The sequence below is a fragment of the Girardinichthys multiradiatus genome, chromosome 18 (genome assembly GCF_021462225.1).
Source record: "Girardinichthys multiradiatus isolate DD_20200921_A chromosome 18, DD_fGirMul_XY1, whole genome shotgun sequence".
Lineage (NCBI taxonomy): Eukaryota > Metazoa > Chordata > Actinopteri > Cyprinodontiformes > Goodeidae > Girardinichthys > Girardinichthys multiradiatus.
The window spans coordinates 30394507-30413434 of record NC_061810.1 but is presented as its reverse complement, the minus strand read 5'-3'; the positions used below and the strand labels follow the sequence as shown (position 1 = coordinate 30413434).

The following is an 18928-nucleotide window of genomic DNA, read 5'->3' as shown; positions in this document are numbered from 1 at the left end:
ACTGTTCCGATTTTCATTTGTACAATAAAGCAAACCAGCAGTAACATCACAGCTATGCAAATGTGTTGGCACCGAGTTAAGATGGCAAAACCCCGCAAATCTCTTGGCATAAGATGTAATTTGCACTCAGACTATACATGCACAAAAGAACACAACAGAACATTTGTGCCAGGAAATCTCTTCATCAAATTTGCTTGACTTTTTAAAAAAATTACTGACCTGCAAAATATGGTCAGACACAAAAAAGGTCAATTTTTAATCACGAAAAGGTTAAAATGGTAGGAAATTGGATTTACATCCATATAAGGCAGTATCTGCACTCTCAACATTAGTGTAAAATATATTATCTGGCCAGTGAAAACTGTTGAGTTAAAAATCTGACTGTGTAGCTGCAGAATTTTACACTAAATTTCACACTAGCCAATTTGTTAAAACAGATTTATTCTTTATATTTTTGGTGAATACTTTAGAATGTTTTTGAAAAAGAAGGAACTGCACATTATATTGAGTCAAAATCTTTATCGCAAATTTACATTTATGCAGTATTGCAAATGGAAAAGGCTACTTTTATGCAATATTTGGTTGGCAATTATATTTGTGATGCCATGCATTCAAACTCTGCTTGAAATAATATATCTGGCAATTTGAATGGACTGTTGGATGGATCTATATCAGTTATGCCCACAACCGATCTGGATCTTAGAGACCAAGAAGCTCAAGCAGCGTGCTGAGGTCATCATCTATTCAGTTTGGTTTTATGGTTAGTTTATAGATCTTTTTGTTTCATTATGTGTTAATTTGAGCAAATACTATATTATCTGTTTATGTCTAATATTTATTTGCTGTTATATTATCTATTTGATTGTATCATTAATTATATTTTCAGATTTTTCTCATTTTATAGTTTTGATAAAGTTTTTTACATATTTATTTTTTATGTTTTTTGACTACACTACATGATTATCTTTCCGCTCTTCATATCTTCTTAAACTGGTTGATTTATTTTGCACCTTTATCCTTTTGCATGTATGTTTCTTTACTCATTGAGATAACTTCTACTTGTTTTATATCAGTCCTGCGTTTATCAATATTGCCATCACAACATTCAACAATATTGTCATAATTTGATGCTTTTGCACCTTGTCGTCCAAATAAAAACGGTTGACACCCAACATTTTTTTACTTGATCCCTCTCTGTATCCTTGCTACCTTTCTTCCACACAGCAGGGTACAGGACGCTCATTTTCCTATAGCTTTTATTTACAGAGGTTGGACAATGAAACTGAAACACCTGTCATTTTAGTGTGGGAGGTTTCATGGCTAAATTGGACCAGCCTGGTAGCCAGTCTTCATTGATTGCACATTTCACCAGTAAGAGCAGAGTGTGAAGGTTCAATTAGCAGGGCAAGAGCACAGTTTTTCTCAAAATATTGAAATGCACACAACCTTATGGGTAACATACCAGAGTTCAAAAGAGGACAAATTGTTGGTGCACGTCTTGCTGGTGCATCTGTGACCAAGACAGCAAGTCTTTGTGATGTATCAAGAGCCACGGTATCCAGGGTAATGTCAGCATACCACCAAGAAGGACGAACCACATCCTACAGGATTAACTGTGGACGCAAGAGGAAGCTGTCTGAAAGGGATGTTCGGGTGCTAACCCGGATTGTATCCAAAAAACATAAAACCACGGCTGCCCAAATCACGGTAGAATTAAATGTGCACCTCAACTCTCCTGTTTCCACCAGAACTGTCCATCAGGAGCTCCACAGGGTCAATATACACGGCCGGGCTGCTATAGCCAAACCGTTGGTCACTCATGCCAATGCCAAACGTCAGTTTCAATGGTGCAAGGAGCGCAAATCTTGGGCTGTGGACAATGTGAAACATGTATTGTTCTCTGATGAGTCCACCTTTACTGTTTTCCCCACATCCGGGAGAGTTACGGTGTGGAGAAGCCCCAAAGAAGCGTACCACCCAGACTGTTGCATGCCCAGAGTGAAGCATGGGGGTGGATCAGTGATGGTTTGGGCTGCCATATCATGGCATTCTCTTGGCCCAATACTTGTGCTAGATGGGCGCGTCACTACCAAGGACTACCGAACCATTCTTGAGGACCATGTGCATCCAATGGTTCAAACATTGTATGTTGAAGGTGGTGCCGTGTATCAGGATGACAATGCACCAATACACACAGCAAGACTGGTGAAAGATTGGTTAGATGAACATGAAGGTGAAGTTGAACATCTCCCATGGCCTGCACAGTCACCAGATCTAAATATTATTGAGCCACTTTGGGGTGTTTTGGAGGAGCGAGTCAGGAAATGTTTCCCCCCACCAGTATCACGTAGTGACCTGGCCACTATCCTGCAAGAAGAATGGCTTAAAATCCCTCTGACCATTGTGCAGGACTTGTATATGTCATTCCCAAGACGAATTGACGCTGTATTGGCCGCAAAAGGAGGCCCTACACCATACTAATAAATTATTGTGGTCTAAAACCAGGTGTTTCAGTTTCATTTTCCAACCCCTGTATATAAATAGTTCTTGAAGTCAGGAGCAGCTTGTACACTTAAGCTGTATTTCTTAATAAAAGAAAAGATGCAACAAAAAATATTGTGTATCTAGTGGGGTTGTAGCAATGCATTCAGGTCAGGCGACCACACATGATGTTGAGAATAAACCTTTGGCTACACCGGGGAAAATTAAAAGCCAACTTTTACAAATAGCAATATGTTAGTTTTGTTTTTGTTTTTTACAGAATCTATTATCAGTCTCCAACAACTAACTCCAAGCTTTATCGGTCTGTACATTGTGCTTTTTGTGCTTGCTTAATTTTAAGTTGGTGCTAATCTCATAAACTAAAACAAAATAACCTCAAAAACATAAAATAAACATTGAAAATGCTCTCGTTTTATATATCTTGAACTGTGTGTTAAAAAATCCCAGTTCAGCTATGATCAGTCCAGATTTGTAAAATCAAACAAACACACATTCCTGCTTCACACCCCTAATAGGCCTGCCTACTCATTTCTGGGGGTTTTTTTTACAAAAGAAAAGCTGAATTTAACAATACTGTTTTTCCCTTATTCATTGTGGAAACCTCTTTCCAAGAGGTTCCAGAGCTACAATAAAAGCTGCCTAAAGCAGAATAAGTAAATAAACTGGGGCCTCATAAATTTTTTCTTTATACAAAAAAAGCAAAACATGCATGTAACTTAATCTTAGGCAATCAATAAAAGTGATTAAAAATGAAAAAGTAATAAAATGAATGAAGCAAAGACATGCATTAGATTATTACTTATTTGCCTAATAAATCCATTGATGATCAGAAGATAACAACTAGAAAAGGAAAGACAATAGAAATTTTGAAACAATATACAAGATAAAGATATTAAGATAAAATGTGATGTCTTGTGGATAAGTAGGGCCCATTAGTGGGACAAGAAACAGGTGAGTCTGATTACTGAACATGGACTGGCTGTGAGAGAGCATGTAAAACTAAAAAAACTGATACAAAAAACTCAATAATCAGGAAACTAAAGCAACACCTAAGAAACACCAGGGAAACACCAAGGTAGAAAAAAACAATGTCCAACAGATCATTGCAAAACACAGGAATCTACTAAAATACAAACCTCAAACCAAAAGTGTCAAACGAAACCAACTCTGACAGACTACGACAACAAAAGGAACATATAAAATAACAAAAGTTATCCCCATACATAAAAATATTATTTCCTTTTGAAAGTGTTTATGTTCCAGGCAACTTTAGCTGAGGTTTATGAAATTCAGTTATTATTTTTTTATTATACTGAATAAACAGCATTTGAAATGAATATGACCAAATATTTCACTGTCTCAGTGAGTGGTTTGACCTTTTTGGTGGCAAATTCCAAAGTGAAGGGGGGACATGCTTCCTGGAGACAATAGTAACAGTCCTCGTGATCTGTCAGAGGCTGTTTGTGTCAAAGCTCTGATGTTGCTCCTTGGTCAGATATGGTTTCCTCTGTTTTGCATTTGAGTTTAAAAGTCAACTTTAAAACTAAGAAAAGTGGATGTTCTTTGAGGTCACTGATCATTTTCTGGCAGTTTTAGTTAAGTGTGCAACAGCTGTATAGTGAAGTATTATTGATTTAAAATAAATAAGTATTGATACAATGTCGATGTCTAGACACTTGGCTAAATGACACTTAATTCCTGTTATTTGTTGCAAAATGCAGTTAAATGAGTCGCTGTGCACATGACATACACCTTCTTCATATACTTCACATATTCTCACCCACTCACTCAAGCCACCATCTTGTCCTCCTTCATTCAAACAAAACTCCAGATACTCATTCAGCTCATGGTAAAAAAAAAGAGAAACTCTTCAGCTTTCCCTGGAAGCGGTGCCTACAAAGCTGAAAGCCTCTCTGAAAGTGACTGTGTTGATGCAAGTCGGACAACAGAGAGAATTGAAACATGATAAGAAATGTAAGCTTGCATGCTGAACATGTTGCTGTGTGGACATGCCTCAACATGCCGAGAGGATTCCTTAAACAGATGAGTCAGACACCTTCTTAAAGCTTGATGTGACATAGGGAAACCTTTCAATAAGTTTTTAAATAAAAAAGAAAAACAGGAGACAGGGATAGAATAATGATGTTAGTCAGACATTAATATGCTAACAATATCCATCTGAATCGACCTGAATGTGCTCTTTCTCTGACTTTTGATCCACTAGGTGTCATAAGGAAAAATTACATAAACTTTGAGCAAATGGTTTATTAGAGTGAAAGTTAGTTTGTTTTATTACAGGTCTGGGATTTTGCTTGGTGAAGTTGCTCCTACATTTCCTTGCCTCTTTTGGTAATCTCCCAAACCCAAAAGGGAATGTCTTGCATTAATCCAGGTCACTCAAGCCCTTCTCCAACCCCAATTCCCCCAGCCACCAAAACTCTCCCCAGCTTTGGCGGCCGCCTTTCCCCCTCTTGCCCTCTTCGGCCTCTTGAATGATAACCTCGAATAGCATTGTCTCAGGGTATGAAGGAGGGTAAAGAAATTCCTGAGGTCTCAACGAAGAGAGCAGGAGAGCTTGACAAAAGGCATCTGCACTCTGCAAATCAGAGAATGTGTGGCGATGTGAAAAGGAGGCAGTTTTTCATTCAGGTAAAAAGCTTTGACAGAAAAAAAGAGCTCAGTCCTGCTAGAATAAAATTCTTCTCTGGGTGCTTTTAAAACCATTCAAACCCTTCTTACAAAACTAGGCTCGACAATGATGATGAAATCTAAGGCAAGAATAAAGATCGTTATATTAGAGCTCATGGACTGGGTGTTTGATATGTGCGGTTGACTGTTCGGTCCATTCAACCCGACTCTTCTTTCTCAGTCCATACATGAGTCTTTCATAGGAGCTATCAGGCCTTTAATAGTGATTCTGATAATGACCGAGTGTAGATCAATTGAAGCTCGATCTGTGAATAAGATGGCCTGGCCTTTTATATTCTGCATGGCACACTCAATCTGACCCTTTCCTCTTCACCTCCTTCACTGAACTCCATCAAGTATCAGCTGGCTGCTATAGCAACTGAGCCAAAAATTGATTATTGACAAAACCCATAAAGGAAAACAAACAGTGCTCTGAGATGTGTGTTGATAGACCAGGTTTTTAACTCCCAGAAAGACAAAGGCATATCAAACTTTTAACGGAAGCTGTGATTGATGCTACTTAAAGAAAACTAGTTTTTTTGAGTCTTTATAAACTTTTCAAAAAGACTATGGTTGTGTCAGATTTCATACTTCATCCCGTTATACAGTGTCATGTAGCTGCTGTGTTGCCTCTTAAAAAGCCCTCTGTGAAATCCCCCCCTAACTATCCTTGTGGCAGCTTTGTGAAATCTTGCAACAGTTTCATCATGGGACGACCATCTGCTCAGAGCAAAATTAAGTTGTTCGTGTCAGCCGAAAGAGATTTCCAGTCTGTGCGTTGGGGAAAGAAATGAGATACACAAAAGATCCTAGTTGTCGTTACTGATGGAAATTTATTTCAAAGGATGTTCTGTTCAGAACAAGAAATGAAGATCTAAATGTAACATCTTGTTTGCAAGTGGTTAAGTGGTTTTTACATGAAGATTTTAGTTTTTTATTTGTTGTCCTTGTTGTCCACAGTTATTGGTCCCCCTGGTAAAGATGTGTAAGTAGCTTTAAAATAAACTTGTATTTTATTGCAGTGGCATGATCCCCCAATGAAAATATAGAAAATCCCACCTTTCATTTCAGTACAGTAATGTACAATTCTTTTTACAGATAAGGACTGTTTTTTACAAATCCCTGGTGTCAACATTATTGTTATGCTTGCTGTTAATGCTTTGTGTATAGTTGGATCAGAGAAAAAGAAGGATGTTTGACCATCTCTCTTTGCACAATCTCTCTAGATTGTCTACAGTCCTGGGTTTTGTCTAGGCAACCATTTCTGTGTGGATTTGGCATTTTGGTTCCGACCATGCTTCTTTGTTGACATAATGGTGCAGTTGTCCCCTTCTCCTTGTTTGTATGTTGTGTGTCTGTATATGTCTGCATGTGCAAACGTCTTCTATGGATGTGTGCACAGAAGTTAAGGTAGATGTTGTCTTAAGGTAAAGTGCAGATAGGTTGACAGAGTTGAGGGGAAGCCATCTCAACCAAGCCCTGGAGCAGCCACTAAATGTCTGCAACTTTGGAGAGCAAATGCAGCAGCGTTGGGCGGGTGTAGATCTAAAACAGGGAGTGCCATGAAGCGGAACAATTCAAAAGATGCAGCAAGCCACCTGGGTCACCCCACAGACCCCCAGCACCCATGCAGCTCAAGCCCCCATCCCAACAACAGTACTTAAAGTAAAAGATCTGCAACCAACCAGCAACTTGTGGATTGTGTGCCACCTTGTAATCATTTCAAAGCCAAGGAACCCAATCCCATGCAAAGACTGCAATCACCATCTTCAAACAATGTCAATAGAGACTGCACTCTGCATTCTGCTGAGGCCAGAGAGCAGCCCACTACACGGCCAACAACACCAAACTCGTTCCCAGCCCTACCAATTGGATGCACTTAAGGTTCTCATGGCCTTTGAAACAGAAGATGGCCCACAACATAATCTTAACATACTTAACTGTGGCCAATCGCTACTTTTTTCACAAACTCATCTCATGCCAGACTCTCCTGCTGTGGTTCTTGCCAGAAACCTTTATATTTGTTCAGTCTGGCCAAAGCACATGATTTTACCTAAAGTCAGAGTAGAGTTTAGCGAATTCCTTATGTTATATGTTTGGGATAGGTTTAGAAAAGGTTTAGGTAAGGTTTTTTTCCGAGCATGCTTCCAGGAGAACTAGTCGACATACATATAGCATTGATTTGGAGATTTTTTCTTTTTACTTCACCCACCCACCCCTTCACTGTGCCTGTTGACAAAATAAATACTGGTCTTCATCCAACCTAGTGGTAAAAAATTGTATCTGTTTTATGTGATTTTTATACACTAGAGAAACAGAAAGTTATTGATTACTGATAAGATGTTACCAAACTCTAATCAATAATAAAATGAAGTATACATTTGCAAAGGCTTTAATTACATTTATCTAAAATGAGTTTTTAGGCGTGCCTCTTGTGGGTTTGTGAAAATCAAGAAATGTTCAACATTGGATTTTATTTTTTTTAAAGTACTCAAAGAAAAGTTTGTATTTAAAAAGTTTTTTTTATGCATTTTGCCAATCTGTGAAGCCAGCACTGTCAGATGTAGTCTAGCACTTGTTACTGCAATGCTTAGTTTGTTTCAGGACTCTAAAGTTTGGAATTTTTGGGTATTTTAAAAGCAATAAAGAAAAAATAAAAATCTCCCAGACTGTACTAATTTGTAGCTCAAACAGCTACATAAATTGTTCTCTGTTCCAGCAGCTGACAAGCACACGTGAAATGAAACAATTCGCCACATGTCTCTTTTGTGCAAATTGTGGCGTATGTGTGTCATCTTCAGTGAAAAGGATAGGAAGTATCTCTGCACTGCAGCATGTATCCATGCTGAATCAGAGCCTACAGGTAGTTGCCTCTGAGAGCTATGTTTTCAGCAGCCTGGCTCACAAATATTCTGAAAGAACGTCTTATACTCTCACTAATCTTTTTCCCACATCCCAGTCTGCAGCTTCCTTACCACCAGTTTTCAATAACCCACATACTGAGTGTGGAGGATGAGATTTGTTGGATTTACCCATCTCCAGAAAAATAAATAAATCAAATAGATAAAAGCCAAACAAGGAACGTGGGACCACATTAGACACAGACCTGAATTACACCTTACTGATTTCTTCATATTTTTATTCGCCTGCCCCCACAGTGCTATGCTTTGTCTGTCTTGATGGTGTCATGGTAAAATGTGAGTCCTCACGTTGATTTCACCCACTGAAATGTTGCCAGTTCAGAGAGTTCCTATTTTAAAATAACAGGAAAAAGCAACGGTTTATAGCCAAAATCATCCTGCCGCTTTTAACGATTCCTTGCGTTCTGTCACATTACAATCCCTTCACCGAATCCTGGAAGGCATCCAGGAGGCATCTTGATCAGAAGCCCTAACCACCTCAAATGACTCCTTTTGATGAGGAGCAGTAGCTTTACTCCAGAATGACGAAGCTCCTAAGGCTATACTCAGCCTCCCTACAGAGGAAGCTGACTTTAGCCACTTGGATTTCGTTTTTTTGATCGTTATCCATATTTCATGACAATGAGGGTAGGAAGATATACAGCCCATTAGCTCACCTCCTTCTTCACCCTGACAGACTGGAGCAAGACCTGCATGATTCCACACATGACCCCAATTCTTCTAGTGAAATCCCGCTCTATTTTAGCATCACTCATAAACAATACACCAAGACAATTTAACTATTTTAACTACTAACACTCAACCTGGAGGGAGCAGTTCAGCCTTTTCCAGTTGAGAACCATGGCTGCAGACTATCAAATTTGAATGTTAGCACATAAAAAACACTATACTGTAACTGAAATCTTTAAACCACTGTTTATGTGTATTTTTTAACCTTGTGTGATGGTGGGTGTTGGGTTCATTGGGGTAAAACGGTGGCTGCTTGAACAACGCTCAATTACACGCTCGGCTTCTGTTTTACTTTTCCTGCATGCTAAGCTAAATGTTGTAATTTTTAGGGGTGATGCGAAAACTAATCTGAAATTATCTTAAAGCTCTGAAGAGAAATGGGTGAGCTTCTACATAGGACTGTGTGAATATCCCTGCATCCTCCCTCCTGATGCTCAGCTGTAATGATACAGAGTTGTCCAAAGCCTGTTTTATATCCCCTTGCTCTAATCAGTATGCCAGAGTTTCGCTGAATTGATTTTCTAGCAGCACTACCACAGTCAGACACTGTTTTTCTCACAGAACTGCATCAGAAACAGTTTGTCCTTTTTGACTTGGGGGGGGGGGATATTAGCCTGTTTGTCTGGCCCATCTCCATTAGCATGTGGATTAATTTCTGCTTCTTATCAAGTCTAGATGTAATAAGGCAGCCTTGGATGGTAGGGCTAATCATATTGGAAGGCAGCACATTTTTTTCTTTTTTTCCTCGTCAACTGCCATCCTCGCATCCCAAAACTGATAGCAGGGCAGACGCATCCCAGAGGATTAGGCTAATGTGATGGCAGAGCCACCTACAAGGGACCCCCACAGGATAATTTTAAGAGACAGTCCTTGACATTCAGGGAATAACTTGTCAAGACCTGGCTACCGGCAAATATTGAGGATATTAATCCTTAATGTAATAGCCTTGACTTGATTTTATTCTTGTCTCTGTGAGCAGCTTTAAGCACAGTCATAAGTCTCTTTAATCACTGACATAAAGCAGTCCCTCAAGGATTCTCCTGAGTTTTACAGTAATTATTGCATCGTGGGGAAAAAAACACTAGTGTTTTTCACTCTTGCCTGTGTGAGAAATTGCCAAGCGATTTGCATAATGTTTGCTGTTAATTTGCACAAGTTTGATGATACGCTGGCAGAGGAGTGCATTGTTTTGCTACAGTAAAAATGGGATAAAGTGTGAAATCACCATCCGTGTCCTTTTACAAAGAATGTTTTTGGGACGAGTTTGGGCTTCCTGTCCCCAGGCTAGTTTCTGACCTCGTCAAGCGCATCTTGCATTGTTCATCCAGTGGAACCAATTGCCTTCAGAAGTCATGTTATTAGTAAATATAGTTCAGGGGAAAAGTAACGGAGCAGTTAAAAGCAAGGTTAATATATGGAATAGTATGCCTAACCTTAAATATGTTATTGAGCTTCATCCATCATCTGCAAAACAGAGAGTATGGCACAGCTCCAAACCTACCATGACTTTGCAGTCCATCTAAAGTGACAGGCTGGGCAAGCAGATCATGAATCAAGGAAGTAGCCAAATGACCCATTGTAACTCTGGAGCAGCTGCAAAGATCCACAGCTAAAGTGAGAGAATCTGTTGACGGGTAAGGACAACTATTGTACAGAAGAAGGTGGTCTGCTCAGATGAGTCCAGTGTGTGTTGCAGAAAACCAACACTGGACATCTTCCTGAACTTACCATCTTCGCATTGAAACATGGTGGTGGGATCATTGTGCTGTGGCAATGGTTCTCTTCAGTGAACCTACCTGCAAAAGACTTGAGACTGGGTCAGTGGTTCACCTTCCAGTAGGATGACCCTAAATATTTACACAGTTACTATGGAATAGTTTATACCATGGAATAGCATGCATATAAATTCGTGGTATACTATTCCTATTAGGATTTTTATTTGTAAAAAAGAATTACCCATGTATAATTTTCCTTACACCAAATAATTATGTATTACTTTGCATAGGTCAATTACATAAAATCTAAATAAAGTACATTGACGTTTGTGGTTTGAACATGACAACATGTGAAATATGTTCAGGTGATATGAATACTTCTGCAAGGCACTGTTAATCACAATGGAACAATCACACTGAAAACACATGGCTTTGAATTTTTATTAATATCAATAAAAGATCCTTAAATTATGTAAACCCTCAGAGATCCATCCATAAAACAATGCTAACCATCCTCAAGGAGTTTAATTATGAGAGTTTGTCCTTGGTGCAGGTTTTCTCACCCTCCAGCTATGTTTTGTGATATTTCTGAGTCCCCTGTGACAGGCTCCGCTACTGCAGCTGCCTCCTTATTTTCTCACCATCTTCTTCTTTAGGTCTGCTGATTGGGTCGGGCTGCGCACTCTATCCACTGGGATGGGACAGTGAAGAAGTCCAGCAGACCTGTGGCAATAGCTCAGACCAGTTTAAACTGGGTAAGATGCCCCAAATTCCATAAATTCGTAAATCTGTCTTGTATGTGCTGGCTGTTTTAGTCCCATAAGTGAAGATGCCAGGAAAAAGTAATATATTGTGTCTTAACAATAACACTCAGCACCATTTTCTCAGAAAACAGACACATGCCTCTGTCGTTGTGTAGAGCCATAATTTCTTGGTGTTTAAAATTCATGATATAAAGTCAGCCACTACTCCTCTAGCTGGTGAGCTGGCTCTTAAAGCTATAAATATGTGCTGAGAATAACTAGGAACTTGACTTGTGCTCTGTATGTAGCTGGCATTATCAGGTCTAACTCACACACAGTAAATATGCTTTTTATCAGACACTTGGGAGGTAGAAGATCTTTTCATCTCACAGCTGCTGCTATATTTGATGCTAATCAAACAGCGTTGAATGTTTTACTTCCTTTAAATATTTTATTTAGAACTGCAGGATCAGCAAACTTCAGAGGCGAGAACGGAACAATTATTTAGTGTGATTTAGTTGGATAAAGTAGGAAAATCCATTTTGAAATTTCTCATTAGCCTGGCTGATTGGGTTGTGTTCAGAGTCGACATTTTGAGCTCAGATTACAAGCGGAATGTGTTTAAATGGAAAACGTATGCATATTTATGTGTTGAATTATAATGCTATTTCTCTAAGTAGTTTTGTAATTTATTGAAGTCTTTTTTAATTCACAGGTGTATAAGAATGGATTTAGACTCTGGAACAACATTAGAAATGTTCAATAAGAATCTTCATTTTATTCAGCTATGCTGAAAAAAATCCCTGCATTTATTTTTATGAATTAAGTAAAATGTTATTTAAGGAAATACTGATAATGACGTTCTTGTCCAGCTGTAACATAAAAGAGGACATTTGTTTTAATTCATCATTGCAACCTCACAAATCGAGTTCTGTGAAAAATGATGTGGATCCTAAACAGAACATAACATTCATCTTATTAGTTTCTAAACATCTGACTTGGAAAACAATGGACAACAATGGAAAAGTTATATATAAAAAAACAAAATTTCACCATGCTGATGGTGCTAACTAAATACACATGATTAACAGATCAGCATTAGCCTGACCAACTCTGTAAAACAGGAGTTTTATCTGTATGCTGTCTTGGAGCATATAGATTTGTGTAAACACAATGCCAGGTAGGGAAAGACATCAGTAATGATCTCAGAGAAGCTATGTTTGTGGCCAATTAATCTAGGTAGGGTTTATAAGGTCATCTCCAAACTATTTGAAGTCCGTCATTCTTTCATGAGATAAATTATTCTCACCAAATAATTTCTCTCATTAGAACATGATGATTTAGGTTTATAAAGCTGCATCAGCTGCATACTACCTCATCACCTTTCAAGTCAGTTGGCCTTTAGTCTCTTTCGTAAACAGTTGCTGATTAGCTTTGGCACCATGAGGAACTTTCAGGTTAATGCTGTATTTGTGGAAAACCAAAAGGGCACTAAAGTAAAGGTCAGTTTATTAGGCATGACCCGTCCGGGATTGGCTAGCACTAATTGTTAAGCTAACCACCTCATTCAGTTGGGGAACAAGCTGTTGTCTTTCAGCTAATCAGTACACAACATCATAGATGACATATAAGCACTCAGAGCTTTGCTGACAGATAATAATAATAACATTGGTTAACTCCAAAACTGTGGCTCTTTATTACCATGAACTAAACCACCACCTATGTTTTCTCCTGTTCATGTTCCTCTACATGGATACAAAGAAAGTCAGGTCTAAGGACATGAATCAACAGATTTATTTTGTGGCAGTTAACATGAACTGCCATGAGACTGCATTCTTTTGTCAGTAAGTGGTGTGACAAATTACCTAGAACAGCTGGATGAAAGATCGGTGAACACTGTGTCCTTTAACAAGACAAAAGAACACCAATTATGTTTGTTCATGTACAATTCTGTAGCTTTCAGAAAGCCAACACTGCAGAAAAACAGGTTCTGCCAAGCAAATCACAGCTTCATACAGTTAACAGCTATCAATATGTCTACAGCTAAATCTTACAGAATCTATGTAACAACCATCTCCATATTATTCAGAGGAATACAGTCATAAAAGATTTACCTTCCAAAATAAATCAATGAGATTCCAGAGCATGTCATCAAAAGTAATTATGTTAGGTATCCAGTTTTCATTTTGTGATTTCCTCTTTGAAAGAGCAGACTCTTTGAGCATTATTGTTAACAAGCATGCTGGCATCAGTGTGTCATTTGCTACTCCCGGCAAATTAATTTTTTCTTGTTTTAGACTGTGGCTGTTGCTGTTGTCAGTGCCGTGACAGGCTGGTGATTTTTTTTGTCCCATGCGAGCAGCAGTTTTCACGCAAATCTTCACACAAATTAATTCCTCTTTCTCATTTATTAATTATGAGGAGTGAAGTCGACAGCTCAGAATGCCTTTGCATATCACAAACACTGGATGCGTGTGTTCAGTCTGAAGATCTGAACGTAAAGAAGCATAATAAATTCCACTTGCTGCTTTGACCACACTGGGTATTTGTAAATGAAATATTCCCACTTTGATCATTTAAAGTCATAAACACACAAAAAACAGTAAATATTTATGAATGTTGGCCATTTTTGTATTAAGTATAACCCTGAAGCAAAGATAATTGTGCAAATTGCAGGAAAATTAGATTTTATGAAACGGGTTTTTATTTTTGACCCATGAAGGTTTTTTCTAAAGTAAGAAAACCAGTGACAGGGTTTTTTCCTGCAATGCTTGCTATTTACATCCAATTTGTGGTCATAAATCTCTATTAAATCAAGCCCCTTGCATACTTGCCGATGCTCCTATCCAGCTTCTTTAAAAGTTTTGTTCTGATCCCACTATCTGAATTTATATTTAAATGTTTTTCAGTTCAAAAGTCTTGTTTTTTAGTTAAGGTGATGTGTAAGCCAATATAAACAAACCAAAGAGACACTTAAGTGTTACTGCTGAAATCTTTACCCATTTCCTTATATTTATTTATTTATATTTACTAGATTTATTACTGAATATCTGTCAATAATCCGCCAATTAAGTTGCTTACCAGTACTTCAAGTGTTGATGGAGTCTTCGCCTCACCAGATCTTTTACCCCTCTACATGCACCTTGGGACTCGACGAAGTTTTGCCAGGAACTTTCGGTTCTCTTGCTGAAATCTTTACCAATTTCTTCACATTAATTTATATTTACTAGATGTATTACTTAATATGCATCAGAATGATGCTTTCATGCTAACATTGACATTCTTGTCCAAAGTCTGAGCTACAAACAGAGGAATGGGGATAAGGGAACACAACAGACTCCTAAATGTAACGATAATTTAAAAAAGCAGCTGCTGCTGACTCCAAAGCTTTGTTGGGTGTACAACATTGGAAAAACTGTCAGGAAGGCTCTTGGAGTAGGACCCAAATGCAGACAGGCAGACAGAAGCAGCATGGTGAGTTGAAAAGTGTAATGAATAAAAAAATAAAAATTGCTGAGCTTCAACCAGGCTTGAGGCAACAGAAGCAGGCGTGGACATGGACAGACTTGGTCATAACAATGCAGGATGAACCAGCGAGGAGAAAACAGAACTGAAGAGGATATATAGTGCCACATGCAGTTAAGACAGGGAAACTGATTGGTATGACACAGGTGGACAGAATGAGGCAGATTAAGGCTGAGAGTGGGAACCAAAACATGACTGGAACTAAACGGAAATAGAAGGACACAATCTAACCAAAGGAAATTTCTTACAGATAAAAATGCACCATAAACTTAAGAAAGTACCACCTGGAGAGTATAAGCAATAATGATCAGAAGCAAGACCCAAAAAAATGACAAAGAGATGCTGAACAAAGGAAAAACCAAACCCAAATATCAACAAATCGTGACAAAAAGGGCCTGAAAAGCTGAAAACTCCAGTGACCTTTTCATTTGAAGCTGATGTTATTCAACAGATCTTTCTTACTATGACTGATCATTAAATATTCATGACCTGAGACGACATTAAACCATGTGAATATGTGAGAGAGTGAGAGAAGCAACAGAAAAGTGCTTAATTAAATGAAAATTTACAAGTAAGTAAAATACAATATTATGAGCGGCTAGTTTGGTTAGTTAGTTTATTAGTCATATCAAAACAGTATTCTGGATGTATTCCTTAGAGAATGTAGATCTTTATGACTGAGATTTTACAAAAAACTTGTCAGAATTTCCAAAACCAACATGTTCCATGACAGAGGCTGAAAACTCAAAAGCATAAATTAGTAACATTCCTGTCCTCTGTTCTGTGTTCTGCGTTTCTGCTTCAGATTTTGCTTCAAAGTTTGCTCTTTCTCTCTCTAATTCAAACATGTCTGAACATGCCATTGAAAATTCAGCTGCTTTTGCATCCTCTCAGTTTTAAATATCCCACTGAAATTTAAAATAGCTACATTTGAGGTTTTTCACAGTAACAGCGTCCACATCAAAGCTTGTTGTTGCCAGCATGACTTGGAAGCTCTTTTCTGATCTGAAAAGATCCGGTTTTAGAGTTTCTGACAGCAATCAGGGCTGTTCAAAATGAAAATCCTCAGATTCCTGTCATCAGCCAATTTCTTGAAGCATCTCTATTTAAACTTGAGATTACTGTGTTCTGTAGCTATATTTTATTATTTATGTGTGCAACCTCAACTTTCACAGTACATTTAGTGCAACACAGGACCATTCAGTCTGGATCGGTGGATGGATCTTTGGCCTTAGATCATCTATTACAACAAATGTATCAGTATCAGGCCAAATATTGACCACCGGTGTGCTTTCAGAAACATTCTTAAAAGTTCTTTGCATTCATGTGACACATACCAGACCGTTTGTGAATGAGGTTAAACTATGCTACTTACATTTGTTTTAATGATTCTCACAAGCAGAGGGGGAATGTAGGAGCAGCCTGAACAAATATGTTAAGCATCTGGCTCCATTCCCTTCATCTTACACTGACATGTTAGCATCAAACTCGCTCTTAAATTAGACCAACATACATGACACACAGATTATGTTTCATGCCATATGTTTTCTTCAATGAAACATTTTTTATTGTCATTTGAGATTCAGGGGATTTTTTAGATCAGTTTCAATGTCCTCCTGTAGAATATTAAGCCATTTGTTTTAATTTAACGTTTTCAAATTGAATAAGGGGTCTTTGGTCACAAGCACATCTGTCAAAGGTTTTATTTACTTTTTTTTATTACTTGTGTAGTAAGAGATTTCCTAACAGTTAGGTGAAGGAGTAACCAATTTTAAAAAATACATATCGATTTTAATTTTAGCATTATAACTCTATAGCTGAAAAATACCGAAATATAATCACCAAATCATAAAATCACAGACAATTTACTTTGTTTTTTTCCCTAATATTTACTGAAATACCTAAAGATGTCCATAAAAAATATCATTCATTGTTTATAATTACCATAGTTTGCAGGATAATAGACTTAACAAACCAATCCTAATATAAAGCCCACATGCTTAACATAAACCTCCACATGTATTTCAATACTCACAGACCTATACATCATATGCCAAGAAGGAAGGAATAGCTGCTTCTCATTCTCATTCTCATTGTTTTCACTACAACATAGTAACTGAAGTACGGTGCCAACAGCAGCAGGACACACTTGTCTTACAGCCACAACTTTTTGTTTTATTGAAATGTCTGTGGTGGAGGTAGTCTGAAGTGGCAAGTCCTGTTACAGCTTCATAAAAGGTGCCAACTCCGCATATTTAGCATACACGTGTTGGGTGGGCTCTCTGTTTGCCACATCTGTAATACATAAGTGGAAAAATAACAGTTGTTCTACTATTCAAAAAGCCTTTGAAATATGAGTGAAATAATGTAACTAGGGCAGCAAAAAGCCTCTCCATTGCATCCAGTTCTGCTCTGCCCAAGTTTTTCCCGCTGATTTTTGCTTATGAGTTTTTTCCCTGCTAGAGTTATAACATTTTTGGAGGATTTTTATCAACCTCCAGATAATGTTTCTCAAACTTCTGACATTGCAGAAGTTACCCAACTCCATAGACATCTGAAATCAAGACTGAAAAAATGTTTTCCTCTTTAATCCACTGCTTTGGTCTGCAGGTTCCTGTCAGATTGGCTGGGCGTACTACTGCACAGGGGCGGGTGCGGCCACTGCCATGCTCCTCTGCACCTGGCTCTCCTGCTTTGCCGGGAAGAAGCAGAAGCACTATCCGTACTGACGAGAGAATCAGAGAGAAAGGGACAGACCTCGGGCGGAACAACAAATGGGGGAGGACTCCAACTGTGTGGACTCAGACAAGTACAGCACATCAGGCACCAAAGACGGCAAGTCATGACGGTGCTCTGCACAAGCTTTGGTACGGGTCTCAACTGACGACAGCAGAGACTGTTTCATAATGCAGCACACACATGGCTCTGAAAACCTCTCTTAAAAGATGTTATTCAATGAAAGATGTATGGACCAAGCTTATAAGTAAACTTGTTAGATTATGTTTTCTGTTATTTCCTTTATCTATATCTCCTACAGTCATTGATGTTTATGTGATGGTGTGGCCTGTAAAGAGCAGACAAAATATTCCCTGATTATTCCCGAAGTGTTCCCATCCCCACTGTGTCTCCCATTCTTGCCTTAAACAACCTAAAATGCAATAATACCTGTAATAATGGAAAGCAGCCCAGAAAACTGGCCACCTCCCTCCTCAGCTCAGCCTTTTTTCAGATTTCAGAAATTTAAGCAGAGTTTATTAGCACGTTCATAAGATATACAATGTGTATGGTATTGTATTTTATCATGTTATCACGTGTTTTGTATTCACTCTCAAATTATTCTTTGTCGTGCTTTTTGTTTTGTAAATAAATGTTTAATTAAACCCTGCTTTCAAGTGTTTTTCTTCATCAATCCTACAGTGACCAAGGCATGCCCTGGAGCAAAATGGGGAAGTCCTTCACATTCCTAAAAAGCCTTTCCCACGACTTCTTTATCTCAGGAGTATTTGCTAGATGTGGGAGCTCTGTGAATTTAGCTTTTCCCTGTTATTGATGAGGTAAATCTCATGACCTCTAGTCAGAGTATTTGCCTTTTTGATCAGTTTTCTCAACTTCAAAGCCCCAAAGTGGTCCAGACAAAGCCTGAGATGTAATCACACCCTGGGAAATTGAGCAGCTCTGCACCCAGCAGCCTACCAGCTTAATGTCAGGGGGTATCTCACAGTTTCTGAACCTGACTGCATGGTGGGAATAACAATAACGATAACGTTATGTGTCATTAGAGAAGCAAGCAGCACCCAGCTTCTCACATCCTATTTTTAGCCATATTTTCCTCTGCAATTGTTCCTCCTTTGATTAACAAACACCATATCCACGCCTATGTGTGCACAAAGTCAGCTCATTTACAATGCAACTGTTCTCAATGTATTTGGCCCTTATTAGCAATTTAATTTTCTCACAATGCTCAGCATTCAGCAGATAATGGAAACACACACCCCTCCCCTCCATTCTCACTTTAGAAATATCTCTTGGTGCATGCTCTGATGTTTAATATGTTAGCACAACTGTTCTGCATTCTGCTTCCTTCTCTCTTTCACTCTCTCTCTGA

The 18928-nt window shown here is 38.4% G+C and overlaps 1 protein-coding gene across 1 annotated transcript in view; it reads left to right on the top strand.

Moving 5' to 3' along the window:
• Window positions 1-18208, top strand: part of LOC124884655 (LHFPL tetraspan subfamily member 6 protein) — a 78043-nt gene extending 59835 nt beyond the window's left edge. Inside the window, exons 3-4 of the mRNA XM_047392695.1 lie at window positions 11212-11310; window positions 17434-18208. Coding sequence (XP_047248651.1) covers window positions 11212-11310; window positions 17434-17552 — 218 coding nt within the window. The 3' untranslated portion in view covers window positions 17553-18208. The remainder of the gene's footprint in view (window positions 1-11211; window positions 11311-17433) is intronic.
• The last annotated feature ends 720 nt before the right edge of the window (window positions 18209-18928 follow it).